At 31.5% G+C, this 17,467-nt stretch overlaps 1 protein-coding gene and 2 long non-coding RNA genes across 4 annotated transcripts in view; 2 read left to right on the top strand and 1 right to left on the bottom strand.

Moving 5' to 3' along the window:
* The first annotated feature begins 157 nt into the window (after positions 1 to 157).
* LOC114946613 (uncharacterized) lies at positions 158 to 1,576 on the top strand. Its single transcript, XR_014926394.1, has 3 exons — positions 158 to 555; positions 918 to 1,009; positions 1,070 to 1,576. It is a non-coding gene; the product is annotated as an uncharacterized LOC114946613 (long non-coding RNA).
* Positions 1,577 to 3,462: 1,886 nt separating this feature from the next.
* Positions 3,463 to 17,467, bottom strand: part of LOC114946517 (uncharacterized) — a 26,049-nt gene continuing 12,044 nt past the window's right edge. For both annotated transcript variants that reach the window (XR_014926396.1, XR_014926397.1), the window contains 7 exons: positions 17,120 to 17,261; positions 16,574 to 16,700; positions 9,625 to 9,797; positions 8,389 to 8,720; positions 5,833 to 5,953; positions 4,633 to 4,828; positions 3,463 to 4,114 (listed from right to left, as the gene is read on the bottom strand). This is a non-coding gene — a long non-coding RNA (uncharacterized LOC114946517). The remainder of the gene's footprint in view (positions 4,115 to 4,632; positions 4,829 to 5,832; positions 5,954 to 8,388; positions 8,721 to 9,624; positions 9,798 to 16,573; positions 16,701 to 17,119; positions 17,262 to 17,467) is intronic.
* Positions 3,679 to 11,235, top strand: LOC114946516 (uncharacterized). Its single transcript, XM_029323044.2, has 5 exons — positions 3,679 to 4,049; positions 9,643 to 9,826; positions 10,090 to 10,244; positions 10,330 to 10,449; positions 10,542 to 11,235. The coding sequence occupies exons 1-5, from the start codon at positions 3,721 to 3,723 to the stop codon at positions 10,702 to 10,704; spliced, it is 951 nt and encodes a 316-aa protein (XP_029178877.2). The 5' UTR covers positions 3,679 to 3,720; the 3' UTR covers positions 10,705 to 11,235.

Genomic DNA, 17,467 nt, shown 5'->3' with positions numbered 1-17,467 from the left:
CAGAGAGATAAAAATACAATAATATGAGTTAAAAGCATATATTATTTTACATATTGATTTTTATATTATTGTATCATGTTTATATCATTGTTGGAACGCACATGAAATAAAGATATATTAAAAATAAAATGAAACTTAACTATGTTGAAAATTAAAGAGAGAGGGAGTTGGTAATTATGATGGTAACTTACCAACGCGACAACTTATATATGATGGTAACTTACCAACGTTGATAATTTACCGACTGTTTTTTTTGAACGACCTCTTTGAAAATATAGTCTCCTAATAGCGAACTCCTAATAGCTCTTCGTACAACATGTTCGCCTGTTAACTCAAAATAATTTTTCGGACATTTTAGAGACATTATTGCCGCATTATCGCGCGACTACCTCTTTGCAAAATATATTCTCCTATTAATTCAAACTCGATTTTTCAAGCATATTTAAAGGCTTGACCGCATGAGATATAACCTGTTTTAGATTAAATAACGCAAAATAATTTTTACGAGTTAATGATGCTATTAAGTAAAAAATTTAAAATAATAAGAAATGCAAGGTATGTTACAATTAATGTTGTTGTTAACAATTATAATATTTAGGATAATATTAGGATTAGTGAAAGAAAGTACTGTATTTTAATAGAAAACTGATAATTATAAAAGAAGAGGAATAATCTCAAAAATAAAGCAACTTCAATTATTATCATTTTAATATTACATGTTTATTAGAAAGTAGAAGTAATTACATCTTGATATTATAAATATATAGGGAGATAAATATTTGTGAATTTTAAATATATTTTGCATATTGTTTTATGTTTGTTTATTCTCAAATATGTATAATAATTAATGTGTATTTAACAAATCTAAGTATAAACTATCATTATTATTAATTCTAACTCTACATATCTTTGTATAGGTCGAGCTTGTTACATTGTTACACGCAGTTGCATGGAGACGTTTACTAAGTGGAATAAAATAAACAGTTTTCTGCCACTAACTATAATAGTAGTAAGTATAAACAAATATAATATGATAAAAAGGATTTTATTATCACATTGTTTTTTACAGACAAAAGGGTTGACACAAGCAATGGAAGAGTCTTGGTTGCATCGCATACTTTACAATTCTGTTTACAATCGGATAGAAATTGAAAATATAGAACTTTATCACAGCAAATAACAGCCTTTTAATCAGAAATGATCTTCGTCTTCGTCTCTCACATAGTGTATGCATCCTATCAATATTAATAGTGTATATATGCCTATATTATATGTATACCTATTTTATATATATATATATATATATTGTTTGTTCGTCGAATTGAATCCAGTTATAGATGTTAATAAGGCTGCGTTCGTTTTGGAGGCTTTCAGCGCTATAAGCATCTTCTGTTTTCGTTTGATATGCAACGTTCGATGTGCAACGAAGACAGAAAGATGCCTATAGCGTTGAAAGCGTCAAAGCGAACGCAGCCTAAGTGATGAATAGGTTTGATTGAATGTATAGATAAAATTGAAAAATAAACGAGACCAGGGCTCCTTAAGTAAGCCACAGGCAACTGCGATCTGCAATCAATATATCTGTCAATCGAGCACGTCAACAGAAACTTTCCTTTAGCGCAGGTCGATCTCGATTTATGGCATGGCGCCTAGCCGAATATTTATTTATCTTCTTGCGAGAAAGCACAAAGAACTGATTACTAGATTACAAATCGATGTGAAATCCGTTCGACAGACGCTTTCTTCTTCTTTTATGGATGTCTGTCCCTTTTGATTTTAACATAGCACTGTGCTTTCTCTTTCCTATTCTCCTTTCTCTCTATTTTCCTTGTTTCAATGTTTAATTTCACTTTGTTCTTATTTAACTCTTTTGTATTTAAAAAAATAAACAATTTATATGTATTTTATTAAAATTATAAAAAAAGATTTTAATCAAACTTACTTCAACTGATAAGATATATATATATATATATATTCATATTGCTTGAATTAGAGAATTAATGTTTTCAAAGAAAGTGGATAGACGAGTATTAGTACAAATTAGATAACAGGAAGATGAAAATATTTTGTCATTTATATAAGTAGTATTCGGAAATCATTTATCTCTCTTTATTCAATTCAATCCGCTCACTTTTATTTTAATAACTTTATTGACAAACCTAATATTAAACTTTTCAAATAAAATCTTAATACATTATTTCTTTAGATAATAAATAATTTTAAAAATTCAGCAGAATAAAGCAAGCTTTGATCTTCAGGATGGTCCAAATTTATCAATCCTTGACAAAGAGCTATAAGAACTTATAGCTGTAGGATTATAGCAGCAGCAGGATGCCATGGTAATCTCGCCTACAGCACCTTGTGCTGTGGAAGTCTGTGTCTTTACTTTCACTGCTGATCCGATCTAAGACACGTTGTCTCTTGTAACAATCTTCTGGGATCCCAAAGAGTCGTCCGGGCGATTAAAACGTCGTCGCATATCAGAAGAGAAGATGAATAATCAAGTAGCGCTTCGCGAATATCGATTGACCGAGCGCGATCGCGCATCCCCTTTGGCCACTATTGATCTGTTCCTGTTGTTTGCTGGACAATATCTTTGCCGTGCCATCAACACAGAAAGCACGACCATTGGAATTGGAATTTACATCGTGCTGAGCGAAGACGAGTCGCGAATACCAGAGACATAAATTTCGCGAAATGCGTAAGCGTATTCGCGCGGACAATCGAGATATCAAAAATAAAAGAAACACGGGAAAAAACAGCGAAAATATATATGTGGGGAAAATACGCAACATTATCTTCTAAATTATGAATGAAAAAAAAAGAAGTTAAATAGCAAAGGTAGCTTGTCTTCGTCTTTTCGAGATTTGATTAAAGATCGCAGAGAAAGAAAAAGTTTTAATTATTCCTGTAAGATTTTGAAGGTCAAATTTTATATTCTATAAAGAGTCACGTATGATTATTTAAAAACTTATTCAAATTAATTAAATTAGCATATATAACATCTTTATACAAATTATCATTTTTTATACAAATTTTATATTATCAGTATGAAATAGTGGATGTTCAAATAGAATATCTCATTGCAATATATTAGTAGCATAATGTGATATTATTTTAATTAAATTTAAAATTAATTACTCGAAAATGTTGACGTTATTGAACTCCAGCTGACACAGTTATCAGTTATCTAAAATTATCGAATATTTATTCGAGACTCGCCACATCTGTTCTTTTACGAAAGAAAATAATATCTTCGAAAATATATCGTCGCGTCAATTTATCGGACAGCGCACGTTGCCCCGTCACCTGCATATATGGAAAATGTTCTGCAACCGATGCAAGAAGGTGCGTCATTGCCCAAGAGATCGCTGACTCTTCTCCAAATCATGACATTTTAACGTTGTACGAACAGAATTATTCTCTTTGTAGTAGGAGAACAATGACAGAAATAGAGCCGCGTTTATAAAAATTGCAATTTTTAATTACAAAGACTATAATATTGTTAGTTATGCAATGTCTTATGGTATGCAAATCATCTAATACATTTAACCGACTCGATCACCCAGCGGGTTCACAAAGTAAGCGAGTAACGCGCCACTTCGACTTGTCTCCTTAGGTTTGTGCGAAACCTAAATCCGTGTATTTACGGTGTATTACACACGCAATGTGAGGGGGTGAACGTGCGAGTGTCATTAAAGATATGTCGGACATATATATATGCTATCGCACGTATATGCTATCGCAAACCCGTGCACGGGTGGTTGCTACCAGAGTGAGAGTGCCATATATATAGAGAGAAGGGGAAACTTGACTCGGCACTCCAAAGTACACAGCCTCCGCGATTACAGTGGTGTGCTCCTTCTTCGGTTTCTTCTATTTTGTTGTCGTCTAATATCCATTTCTCGCGCCAGTGGTAACAATCGGCCACAAATAAGTGGTTTTTTCTTTCTCGCACGTCGCAGTCGTCAAAAGAGAGCACGACATCCGCAGAACCAATTTCTACGACAAGCTGTGTGTGTCAGCATCATGAAACTTACGTTGTTCACGTGAGTACGCGCCATTCGTGGCTCACGATTCGATACAATTGAATGCTTCGGTGTAAAAATAAAATCTGTAAAAAATATATATATATATTAGATACGACTTTGCATAATTTAAAGTAAATTTCGCAGTTTATAGACTGCTTCGCAGTTTATTCCATTCTTGCATTAAACTCCTCAATGTTTCTCGCAATCTCTCTATAATAATCAAATGTAATCGCAGTCACGCTAATCTTTAATTGCAGATGATCATACTAAATTTATATTTATAGAGTTTTCTGATTGAACAGCTGTTTGATGTTACTAAATAAAAATAAACAGCAAAAGTTCTTTTTTAATTTTAGATATATTTTTAATTATTCGCACAAATTACGTATCATATTATTTGACAATATTAAATACTTTCTGATCAAAAAATGTAAATATCAAAAATATGGGTGCAAGAAAAAATTAGGCATTATTACATTGGTCAATTCTAATCTATATATATTAATATAAATCACAATCAATCTAAATAGATGGCTCAATCTAAATAATTCCAAGGCCATACATTATACATTCGAAATTGAAAGGTATACACGCTACTTACATATGTATACTCGTTGTCTCAGGCTTAATATCCGTAATTGTTAACCCCTGCGGAAATTCCAGATGTGAGCCGATAATTCTCGATCGCGAACGCGCGTATATTGATTTATAACGTCCAGCAGCCCAACAATATATCCCGAATCGTTTAGCATAGCATTTCCATACGAATTAAAGCTAATACCTATCACGGTTGGATCCTAAAACATGAATATATATGAGAATTTATTTAATTTACGTATTTTATAAATTTTCTTTGCTTATATTGACTTATATTAATTTCTTTCACGCTTTTATTTAACAACAACTCGACTATCGAATTCAAGCGGCTGCAAATCATGTCACTTGACATATATGTATACATACATCCTTGTATATATATGTATAATAATGTATATTGATAACGGGATGCAGAGAGGCACGTTATGCAAACGGACAGTTGCAGTAGCTCGAGTTCTTTCCTGGTTCTGATCAGGAAATTGATTAGAAAAGTCGCAACGAGAGAGTGAGAGCGCATAACACTGATTGCTACTGCAATCGATCAATATATGCAATATATGATACTAGAAAAAGAAGAAATTCATCAACAAGTTCAGAAACAAGGATGGAGTTAACATCATTGTTTCTCCTTGGCATTATTCGGACGAATAATGCATCAAGTATTTTGGCTTCTGTATTATAAACTAACAAAAAGAGTAAACCAGAAAGATATTTATTATATGCTGAAGCAAGTTTTTTAAGCATGTAATAAAAATGCATTAAATATAAATTTATAATACAGAATTAAGAAATAAAGAAATATTGTAAAATAAAAAAACAAAAAATATTTAAAAAATAAAGCTAGAAGAGAGAAAAGAATTTAACATATTTTAAGTTTGCGCAAAAGAAATTAAAATTGTATTTTTTAAATACAATTTTTGACTTACAATTAAACTTTCATATAGAATGAATAGAAAATTTATTTTTACGCAAAATATATCAAGGGTAACGATGATTCTATTTTAATTAATAAGAGTTGAGAGAAATTTTTAACTTTTTATATGATAAATACATATTAAATCTTGTCCAAAAACTTAAAAAGAAAAAGTAAGTAAACAGAAAGATTAGGATAAAAAATATAAGAAAGAATGAAAGAGAAAAAAGATGAAAAGAATAACGGCAACGAAAATTTCTTATGCATGACGGTAGCAATGCATGCCCATACATTACGTTAACGACATCCTGTAGGTGAAATAATGCGAATGTAATCGCTTCCTTCCAAGGCGAAGTTCAGTGATCCCGCTATATGCGACACAATCAGGCTGGTATGATGAATTGCTTTATTCCTGGAAAGATATAAATAAAGATTTACATATATGTTAGAGAGATTATGCTAATAAGAATTTATTATGCATTAGAACAATCTCGTATTCCTGCATACGATGAAAATTATGCTTAACATCCAGTGGCCAGTCTCGTTTATCGATTAACCGGTTTACTTTAATAAAATGAAAATATAAATTGCAGATTCGATAAGTGAGAAAGTAAATTGATTACGTGAAAACGTAATGAAAACAATTTCTTTCGTATTTTATTTTAACTTTGCACTGAAATTTTTAAATTCATTAAAGTCACTTCACTATTATTCTTAATATATGCTGCAGAACCTTTATACATCTCCTTTGTTATAAAAATTTTAAATAGTTCCTGACTGATAATAATGATACTAATTAGAGAACGACGAGAAATTTAATTATGCGTTATGCAAATTTATGATGAATTTGATAAGATCAAATAATCTTATCGCATTACTATTTTTATCGTAACGTAAACTAGATTTAACTACTACTACTAGATTACTACAATTCTACATCTCAATAATCATGAATCGATAAGCACATAGCAACTTTTTAATTTGGATACTCTTGCGTAACACATTCTCAAAATTCTATAAATCTTCTAAATCTAAAATTCTATATATTAAATGGATAAGTATTATTTCATATATATTTGTGCACACGTATATGCATATTTTTTAATTTATCTATAAATACATATTTTTAAAAATAAAAATTATTAAAATAAAGTTTGTTATTAAAAAATGTTAAGATTAAAAACACTTTTTATAAGCTATAGAAAGTCAAGTAAAAGGAGAGTTTAATCACGATGGCAAAATAAAAATTATTATTGATGCAATGTATAAATTAAATAACACGCATAGCTTTATTGCAGAAAACGCGAGCAATTGACGTTTATGAGACATGTCTTGTTAATTATGAAGCAAGTATGAAGATAAATCTAATATCTTTGACAATAAACGTCTTTCTTGTCCTTGTTTAAAAGCATGATATAACGCGATAATATCTTATGAATAAACGTTGCTATTCTATTTCGAAGAACAAATGGATTTTTATGTACAATATTCAGATAGAATATTAATTAAGCGTCAGTTAACACATTCATAATACAGAAATATTCATCGAAGACATTATTACGACATTATAATGAATGATACGCGTCATTTTCAATGAGCTTCGCATAGAGCAAGAGTATCAATTTGCGGGATATAATTTCCTCTTTGGAACTCCTTTCAGTAAAGAACTTGGTCGCTGTTCGAATAAAAGAACTTCTATTCAATGAAGTAATCACGATTAAATAATCAAAAGCGTAAAAAAATTGCTTTGAAAATCAGGAGAAGAAGCTCGAAACTGTGAAAGTGAGAAGGATTATTTAATTTTAGACATTGAATACACATGTAATCAATATACCTCATTAATTCCGAAGAAAGTGTTGGAAGTATTAGATAAGAGAAAATTATTACTAAACAAACAAAATATATTTTAAAATATGTTAACGTGTGCTAATAATATCTTTCAACTGATAAATTGATAACAATAATGATACAGTACTGTATTACTACTTAATGTCGTAAGTCACATTTAAGATTACATTAAAATTTGCAAATGTAATCTACGGTACAAGATTATGAAATCACATAGAAATCTGCAATTCACGTTTTTTGTCAGAAAATAGATAAACAATGTTGTTTCGTCAAAAGGAGACACATTAGGAAATTTATTTACGAATTCTGTACAAATAAGGATCAAGTTTGAGTTTGTTGTAATACATTTCAAAAAATCCGTCAGAAAATTAGGACGCGAACATAGCGGCTCTGTAAATATCAACGTTCTTTTAAATTTTCATCATAGAAATTGTAATTTTTCTATCAATATTTTTTTAGAAATGTATGTATACATCTTAAATTTAATTTGGATGCACTCCATGTAATTAATGCCATGTAATTAAGATAAACACAACTATAAAACGTCAATGAATGCAGAGTTGAAGGAATTAAATTGAATTAATCTCGAATACAATTAATTATTACCACATTCAATTGTTCAAGAATAAAATTGACTTTAGTCAAGCTTAGAAAAAGATTTGATTTGTCGAATCAATTTTGATTAATTCATACGAAGATAATTATTTTTCAAAGATTATCTACTGATTTTTTTCCAAAAAATTAAAGAGAAATTATTATTAAAGAGTATTTAAAATTTTACAGAAATAACTTCTCTTTCAAACTACTCTTTCGAATGATAATGAATAAGTTTGTCTTACAAAATGCTATCATTGTTCTCGTCCCAATTCGTGTTTCGAATTCGTATTTTCGCAATCGTGGTCTGCGCACGAATTCGGTGATCTATCAATCGGGATCGCCTCGACTTTTTGCAGATCCTTCGAAATTTTGCCTTCCCTTTCTTCAACTCTCTTTTCTTACCCAGGGACCTCGAGTTTGGCTGGTTTTCTTGACATTTGTGAGCCGCCTCACGTATATATGAATGTCCCGTCGTAACGGCACGGCCAATCCCGAACAGTGCGAGTTGCACGAGCAGAGAAAGTAAGTCTCGTGTACGTGAATATCACAGGTCAAAATCCACCTGGTGTACACGGATCTACTATCACGCGAAGCGAAGAAACACGTCGTGCCGAGCCACGCCGAGCATACGTAATAATCGCATTGCACGACGCATGAAGTAGGACCTTTTGTCCTCGGATTCCTTTTTCGATCCTGGCGAAAGTTGCGCTTGGGGATTCCATCCTGCGTGTGTCCTGCACAAAACTGTCAACGTGAAAATGATTGCTTGATGCGTTACAGATCTGTTACAGAAAAGAAACTTGTCTTCTGACGAATAAAAATTCTTTAGTTCAAATAAACAGGAAGATGTAAAAGTCTAGAAATTTGTTTTTTAGAGAAAATTAATAAATCTCCAAAATCATGAAAGAAATTCTCATTAAATGAATAAGAATAAATATAGAAATATTTTTTTTATATTTAACACATAGTAAGATTTTAAATAAAGCTTTTAAAAACACAAAAATTAAGATGTGGATAAGAAATTAAATTTTAAATTCTATTTTTTAATTTCTATAATAAAGCTACATAATCTCGTGAACTCCAGCTTCTGAATTTTCAGGGCGGTAATCTTATTTTGCATACTTTGCTGTCTCTTAAGTGCAACCTATCAATTTAACCGTAATAAACGTTACAAACTTGTTTCGCGACAGCGTTACATCTAGTACTTGAATAACATTCTTTTTTAATTACACGACAGCGACAGATTGTTTAGTGGTTTTCATACAATCCTTCGACTTGACGCTTTTCTCTTCGATAATTTTCTATGAACGTAACTGTGCATGCTCGATCGCGTGCTGCAAACTTTAGCATATCTGGTTTGTAAAACGTTCTTCCGTAATTCTTGTAATATCTATTGATTTGTATTTTACAACACTTATACACGAGTTTCGTTCTAAATATATCTTGCACTAATAATATCTTGCATTTATTTTATTTTTGTGTATTCTTTGAAAATAATTTCCCTATATATTTCTAATATAGCTATAATTAAAGGAATTATTCCATCAAATGAAAAGGATAGACTATAAATTTCACTTTATCTTAAATAAAATGAATTATGAAAAGGAGGCGTTAATGTAGACAGAAATTATAACTTACGTAACGTATTCTTTGCAGAATATTCGCTCTCTGTGTAATAGCTGTCAGATCAGCCGAGGAAGAGGAATATGATTACGAAGAAGAAGTAGCAGCACCGGTGACACCGGCACCGACGAAACGAACAAGTGGGCTAGGAAGTCTTTTATCTTCGAGAGGACGCGCCAATGTTCCACCTGTAGCAGGGAAAAAAAGAGTATCACCAGTGAGTTTGTTTTATTTTACATTAATGCACTAATTATTGAACATTTGGTTATCTTAAGTAGAATATTTTTAATATACATATACAATATAATAAACGCACTATATATATAAAACAAAGTTTGTAATATAATCAACAGTAAATAAATCACGATTAATTATAATTATATTAAAAGTTGAATCTGATATTTAATAATAAATATCTTGGTAAAGAAAATATACAAAATATAATCCTTTTACTTTTTCTCTTTTCTTTTCATTTGTTAGACTCAATCAACGACATCGAAACCGATAGAACAAGTACCCGAGGAAGATGACGTGGAAGGTGACGATGAGTTTGAAAACAGTCAGGATCATGAAGCTCCTACAACAACAACTGAATCTGCGAAGAAACCTCGTAATGGTGGCGTTAGGCCCTTTAGGTAACTATTCGATGAAATGGTGTTTCTTCAGATATTGCATGCAGATATTTTCCTCCTAACAAATATACGCACAATATAATTTTAGGTCAAATGAAGATCTCTTGGCCGCTCTGAAGAGAAGAAGAGCGCAGACCGGACCTAGTAGTCATCCACGAGAAACTGCTAGTACGCCTTCTGCAGTAGAACATACAACAGCCAAGACAAAGTAATTCAACATGATAAAAAAAAGATGTATATTCTCATACAAAATATTTATAATATTGTGTATTATATGTGCAATAAAATAATGTATTTCAGAGCTACCACAAACAATCGTAACAAAGCTAGCATAGGAAGCGAAACAAGAACATCAGGACGCAGTAGATTCGGAGGAAAAGGAAGTAAGGCTACACAGGAGGAGGTCGAAGAGACTCAGCAAGAAGAGGTCCAAGTGAAACCTAAAGCTTATCGCAGGGGTTAAATCGCCATGTGATAAAACTTGTTGATTTCTTAGAAAACACATTAATCAAATTTTGACGACTTAGGAAAACACCATGTGCTCACAAACTCTGTGTCGTCTTCTATATTGCAAAGTTCAAGACCTTTGTAAAACGATCTCGTCGATGAATCTCTCGCAGCAAATGTGCTGTTGCTGTTTCGGAGAAAAGGTTTAATTTTTGCGCACTCGAATTTTTTCGACAACATAATTAATTGCTATATATATAAAGATTTTAATATATTTTGGACACACACGAATATAAAGATATTACGTCTTTCTCGAAGAATGATAGGCTTTGTTCGTGTTTCACCATACAATGTAAAAATATGAGAGATCAAGAAGAAAATTGAAAAGTCAGCATATCGATTATTATAATAGGCGTTAATCAGAAAGAACAAAGTCTTTCTCTTCATTGTTAAGTAATGTATATGTATATATATAGCAAAATATTGCCATCCCTCAAGTACTTAAATCATCTATTATATAAATGTAAATTAATATGACAATAAAGTGTTTCTGGAAAAAAAGACTCTACTTCATTCATGCTGTTTTTCACAATTATTTTCGCAATACAAGTTTTATCGAAACAATATTTTATTTAATTAAAACAATTACTGTAATTACTTGAATGTATAGAAAATGCAAAAAATGTGACGAGTACAAAATACGAAATTATTTAAATTTAAATTAATATTTAATATGAAATCATACTTTTTTTCTCAAGTCGTATATCAAAGTGTAAATAGTGATAACAAGAAATTTGAAAGAAATATAAGAAAAATGTAGGTGTAACATGAATAAAATACAATAGGAGATTAGCTTTACGTAGGTAGGGGAAAAAGATATTTTTAGTTGTGACGTTAAAAAAAATAAATTATTTATCAGTCAACACGCTTAGAGGAATTTGATAACAAAGCGTTTCTACGACTTTTGATTAATCAAATCGGCGCCCACTAGACGCGCAATCTTTTCCATTATTGTCTCGTCACATTTCGCAAATATTCGGGTCATGATAAAAGAATAATGATGCACACCTCGCGGAATGTGAACCCCAGAGAAACTCCTACGATGACTCGGAATGTCGGGGGCGTTTGCTGCATGCACTCCCGCATTCTTAGATCTCGCATTATGCGATTGTAGCCATAAGAATCACCTATCATCACTCCCAAAAGTTTGGTGGTATACAACCGATTTAAAAAAATTGTTTCAAGAAAGATAACAATGATGTGACTCATGATAAAAAAATGTAATCATTCAGCATTATACGTTTTAATTTCATTCTTTTTGAGAGTCTCTTGTGGTATGCATTTTAAACTATAATTTAAAAATTGGAACTAGGGTTGGTATAACAAATAACAGGTCGTGATACAAATCGATGACTGATCCAAAAGGAATGACCTATAGACTAATATATATATATTTCGTTCGTGAGCACGAGAGCGCTGAACTTTAAAGTTTATCATAGGTTCGAAATAATCGGAGAAGAGATGCGAGATTTTTGCAATTTCGGCTATTTTCGTGCCACGCAGCCTTGGGACAATCAAGATGGGAGAGCCAAATGAACCGTCCAATAATTTGAGAGAGAGAGAGAGAGCGGATAGAATGCTAGAAAACGAGAAGAAACCAAAGAGAGAAAGAGAGAGAGAGAAAGGTGGCTTTCGCGATCGAGGACCATAAGAGCAGAGGTATAGGACGGGCAGAAAAGTGAGAGGAAGTGGCATCTGGTCGGCCTTGAAGCCTTTACGAGGAACATTTCACTCATACAGAACATCCAAGCTGCGTCATGATATCGGGATGCCACATTTCGGCCACGAAACGAAAGGAAAGGTGAGAAGAAAAGAAAAAGTGGCTCGAGAGGAGAAGCACAGTGTCATTTCTGAAAAACAGAAATAAAAGATGTTATAAGAATGTAGAAGAATTTTCATCTCTAAAGTTGAACAAATCTTGTAAGTGAACAAATGACATTTTTTTAAGTCATAATCACATCCATATTATGACAAATGACAGAATGATGATAGATGTAGAATGGCAGATAGATGTATTAATCGGATTGCTTAAAAGACAAGATTAAATGTAACATCTTAAAAAACACGGAATTTTAATTTAGATCTTTATAAGTAAAAATAACATCTCCATAAAAGTTTAATATATATCTTAATAATATAATTTGTAAGATCTTAATAATTTTATACTTTAAATAAACAAGTTTAAAGAATGATAGCTTTCAAATGAAAATGATAGCTTATGAGAGATGCGCGATCAGTAAAGTGTCTACGATTTTAATCACGACTCGAAAATAATCTGATCCTATTCTCCGTAACATCTTTAATCCGGCAAGACACTCCATTAGGAATTTTTTTCCATTTCTCTCGACCTCCATCGTTAATGCAACTATCTTCACCAGTTACTGCGAAATCGCTATTGTTCATAATGAAGAAAAGTACGATTACCGTCTTTGACACGTAAAAATATAATATGCAGTGAAAGGAGAGAAATTTCGATGTCATGACGATTCGTGATATCTCTGATTGCACTGGCAAATCTGCTCTCCTAGAAAAGTATACTATCGCCATTATTACAGTAAAAATTAAATCCAACTCTTAAAACATCATGCATTCTTTCTTATCAATTCTTTGTTTTTAAATAAATTCGAGGACAATATTTCCTTTGCAAATATTTTATAAAACATTGTTTGTTTCAACAATTTTCTTTAATTCTAACACATATTGATTTAAGTCTAATTAAGTAATAATGCCAAGCTAATTCTATTATATAAATTAATATAAAGCAGTAATTTTTGTGTATTATTTGTTTCCAATTCTTAATTTATTATAATGACGAAATAGTCGTATAAATATATTGTATAATTAAATTCCGTTATATCGTCAGACATGATAGTCTATTACATAACGAAATGTGCTTAAGATGGTTATAATATACAACTTTTAAGTGTCAACAAGAATGTATATCCGTGAGCGATGCAACAAATCTAAGTTGACCTTTCGATAATGTCATAGAAAAAATTGCAAAAATAATATTTTTTACTTATCAATCTATTCATGAAAAAAATTCTACAGTATTTTTCATAAAATATATGTATTTGAAATAAATCAATAAAATGTATAATCCCAAATAAACTAAAATTATAAATCAATTTTAAAATAGATATTTCAATTTTTTTATTTAATCAATCAGAATCCTTTTCTTATTTTTCAAAGAGATTTAAAATAAATAGAAGTAATAATTATCAGTTGTATGAAAGAAGCGATCTCTCGTGACAAATACGATTCTGCAATTATATGTATAAATGTGTGCATTTCAACGAATTGCAATTGCGTTTACTGTCACCAACAACAAATGGTCATTGCGACATGAGGAAACAATTATGGAAATACGTGTATTATAACTCAGCGCGTATTGCACAAACTGTAACAGTGCATATCCTCCAAGAACAAATGAGTGTGTTTGTCGATTGCTCACCAAGGCGGTCCATAATTACACTTTATTTGCAAGAGTAAAGAATTGTTGCATTAAGAAGAGATATTCTTAATCTATTATTCCTCACGAGAAGCGAAGGATTACTCAAGGCACTGCGTCAGGATGATGCGAATATATTAATTCTCAAGATTAAGTAATAGGTATACCAGTGAGTTTTGCCTATATACTAATTTAATTTAATTAAATAATTTGCAGAGAAATTCCATAGAAGTTTCATATTTTTTCAATGCCAAGCAATATTCTTCAATGTTTAATAATTATATATTATTGTAGAAGTCAAATAGATCTTACTGAGAACATTGAAAAATTGTGCCATGTAACATTAACTGATCTGATTTAATTAACCAATCTTTAATCGTAATCATATATCTTGTTATTAATAATTTTCTTATCTTACGAATCAAAGAGAAAAAAGCGATAGAAATTACAGAGTTAATAATGCTTAGATGTTAGCGAGCAAGACCGCAATTAAAATCGTGTCCTAATCAACAAAATCAATGAGCAATAACACGAGATGGCAATAATAAAGCAAAAATAAAACGCCATACACGGCGAGAGGAAGAGGAAAGGACTTTCTCTCAATCGGATGGAGATCCTTATTCGCTTTCCCTGATATCGAATCGCCCTGATATCCATGCTTGTCGAACGCAGGATCAATGTAAGAATAAAAGTGAGAAAAGTAATTATAAAATTGTATTATATCACAGAGTGAATCCAACAGAAAGATAAAATTTTTGTGCTCAAACAGCGTATTATTACGCGATTGTAACGAGAAAGTCGAAATTATATGAAGTTATTCGACAGAATCGGAATTACCGTTGCGAATCTATAATTGTTAAACCGACTATAGCGATTACCTAACAACGACTTCACCGATAAATCCGCATAATTATCAACTAGTATAAAGCTGTTCGATTTTTTTTTGTCGTTCTTCTTCAACTTCTTACGCAACTTTTTACGCTTAAATACCCGATTGCGTAATGTACGAATGCGAATTATTCGCAAAATACAAATGCCACGTTCTCGAGGAATACACGCATAATAAATGGAATGAATCAAACTAACGTATCGATTCGAGAATAAGAAAAAAAAGCGATATGCCCACGAGTGACAATATAATTATAACGTTTTCGACGATCACGATTGATACATATTAGGCATTCACACGTTTATTACATGTTTACATGAATGTATGCCAATGTTAGGGTCACCACACAAGATATAATAAAACTATTCCAATAAAGAAAAATGATATCCCTCTCAAAACATAATACTTTAGAATAAGTTTCTATTATAAGAATGACAAAAATTTTCCAATTGTTCCATGTTAAGTTGATACTTTTACTTATATTTGTTAAATAATTTAAAGTTTTTAACATTATTAATCGTTTCAATTTTATATAGATTTAAAAAAAACAATCAGTGTTTTATATTCAATTATACTCTTACAATTATTAGTTGTAATTATATGTGTGTAATATCTTCTTAAAATTAACATGAAATAAATTGAAGAAGGAATAAGATCTTTTTATGTTTTGTTCAAAATATCAACAATCTCAATTAAAATATTTGATCTCTCTTGAAAACTATAATAAAAAAAAATATTGATTTTGATCAAAATTACTACTATTAGTTTGCCTGTCTTCTTAATCGAGAAGTTTCCTCTAAATGATAGTTGTACTGACACACCCACGTGCGTTTGCTAAGTGCGTACAACAAAATGTAGAACTTTGCGATCATCTAAAGTGGGTCAAGTTGATATCCGGTTTCGCGAAACCGGAACGCTCGGCCATGCGTAAAATCTTTCTCTACGAATGATTCTCGATCTCTCGAGATGCATTTCATAAAGCGATAATAGTGGCGCGTTAGACTGGATGCATATTATTTAGATACGCATCACTGCGCGTATTTACCAGAGAAACGGAAGTATAAAACTTCAGATTTTCAAGAAACGACAGGAAAGACCCAGATTCACTGACGATTCCTAAATTTCACGAAAAATATAACAAACAAAAGCTAGAGTCCGCTGTAAACATGTAACCAGCGGTAAATCAAATCGTTGAAGCCTAATTATGCCGCCGTTTTCTTTCTAAAAAAAGAAGCTACCAAACAAAGATAATAGTCATCTTGCAATTTTATCGTGCATCAGTTTTATCTCGTTTTATCGCTTTTACGACAGAAAAACATATTAGCATTTACGTAAGGAAAAGCGACGGTAGATTGTATGAGAAATAAAGATGCACGCGGATGCTTTCACACGAACATCTCCCATAAGCTCGTGATAAATGTCTCTTTGCAAATGGGGAAACGCAAGGTTTATTTCGCGAGAGACGCGTGTTAAATGAGAGAGTACCTGATGGGATGAACGCTGGAGGAAGGAAAACGCCTGGACTGGTCGATCTCCCTCGACAAAAGCGAGTAGGAGGCACTTTCCATGAAATTCCTTTAGGCGCCACGAATTTCGTCATTCTGCGCCTCGTCTGCAAACGAAATCGAAAACATTTTATTACTATCGCTTATTCACTGGTGACGGCGAAAGGCCCTTGACTCGGCCTTGTACAGTAAACAAGATTCAGAGAAATTTGTTTCGTAAAAATACGAAAATATTCATCCACTTCGATCGTTAATCGATGGAAAAAATTTTTAACTTTCTATTCTCTGTTTCTTTCACACATGTGAACAAATATCGAAATAATTATATAAATATTAATGTTATACACTTATAACTAATTAAGAATGCAATGCAGTTATACATATGCAATTTCAATCTGTCCATTTAATAAATACAGATAGAATCATCAGCCTAAAGTCGTATAGCAGACTATTTTATACTACATAAACGCGGTTTTCGCCAATGACGCCATTGTTTCCGTGGCTGCTCATCAATATTTATACGCACCTTAGAAATTCCGGTCCTATCCCGTCCTTAACATTGAATAGCTTTAGCCGTGTTCAATTTTAGATATGCGAGAAGATATTTTGCAACGTTCGGGATTTCACTTCGATTTATCGCATTCTCGAAAGATCCCGCAAATTGCTACCTAGAAAAAATTTACATGTAATCATACTGATTTCTATCCATTGATACAAATAAAAAATATACTTAATAAAAAATAGCTGATAAACATACTGTATAGATTAACATTGTTTTAAAAATTGAAATAAATGTGATTGTATGTACAGAAAATATGATTTTAATTGTTCATTGGAGATTCATTATTAAGATAAATTATTAATTTCTTTATTA

The sequence above is a fragment of the Nylanderia fulva genome, unplaced genomic scaffold, assembly GCF_048542155.1.
Source record: "Nylanderia fulva isolate GAGA-0341 unplaced genomic scaffold, ASM4854215v1 Scaffold9, whole genome shotgun sequence".
Classification (NCBI taxonomy): domain Eukaryota; kingdom Metazoa; phylum Arthropoda; class Insecta; order Hymenoptera; family Formicidae; genus Nylanderia; species Nylanderia fulva.
This window is presented reverse-complemented; position numbering and strand designations above follow the sequence as displayed.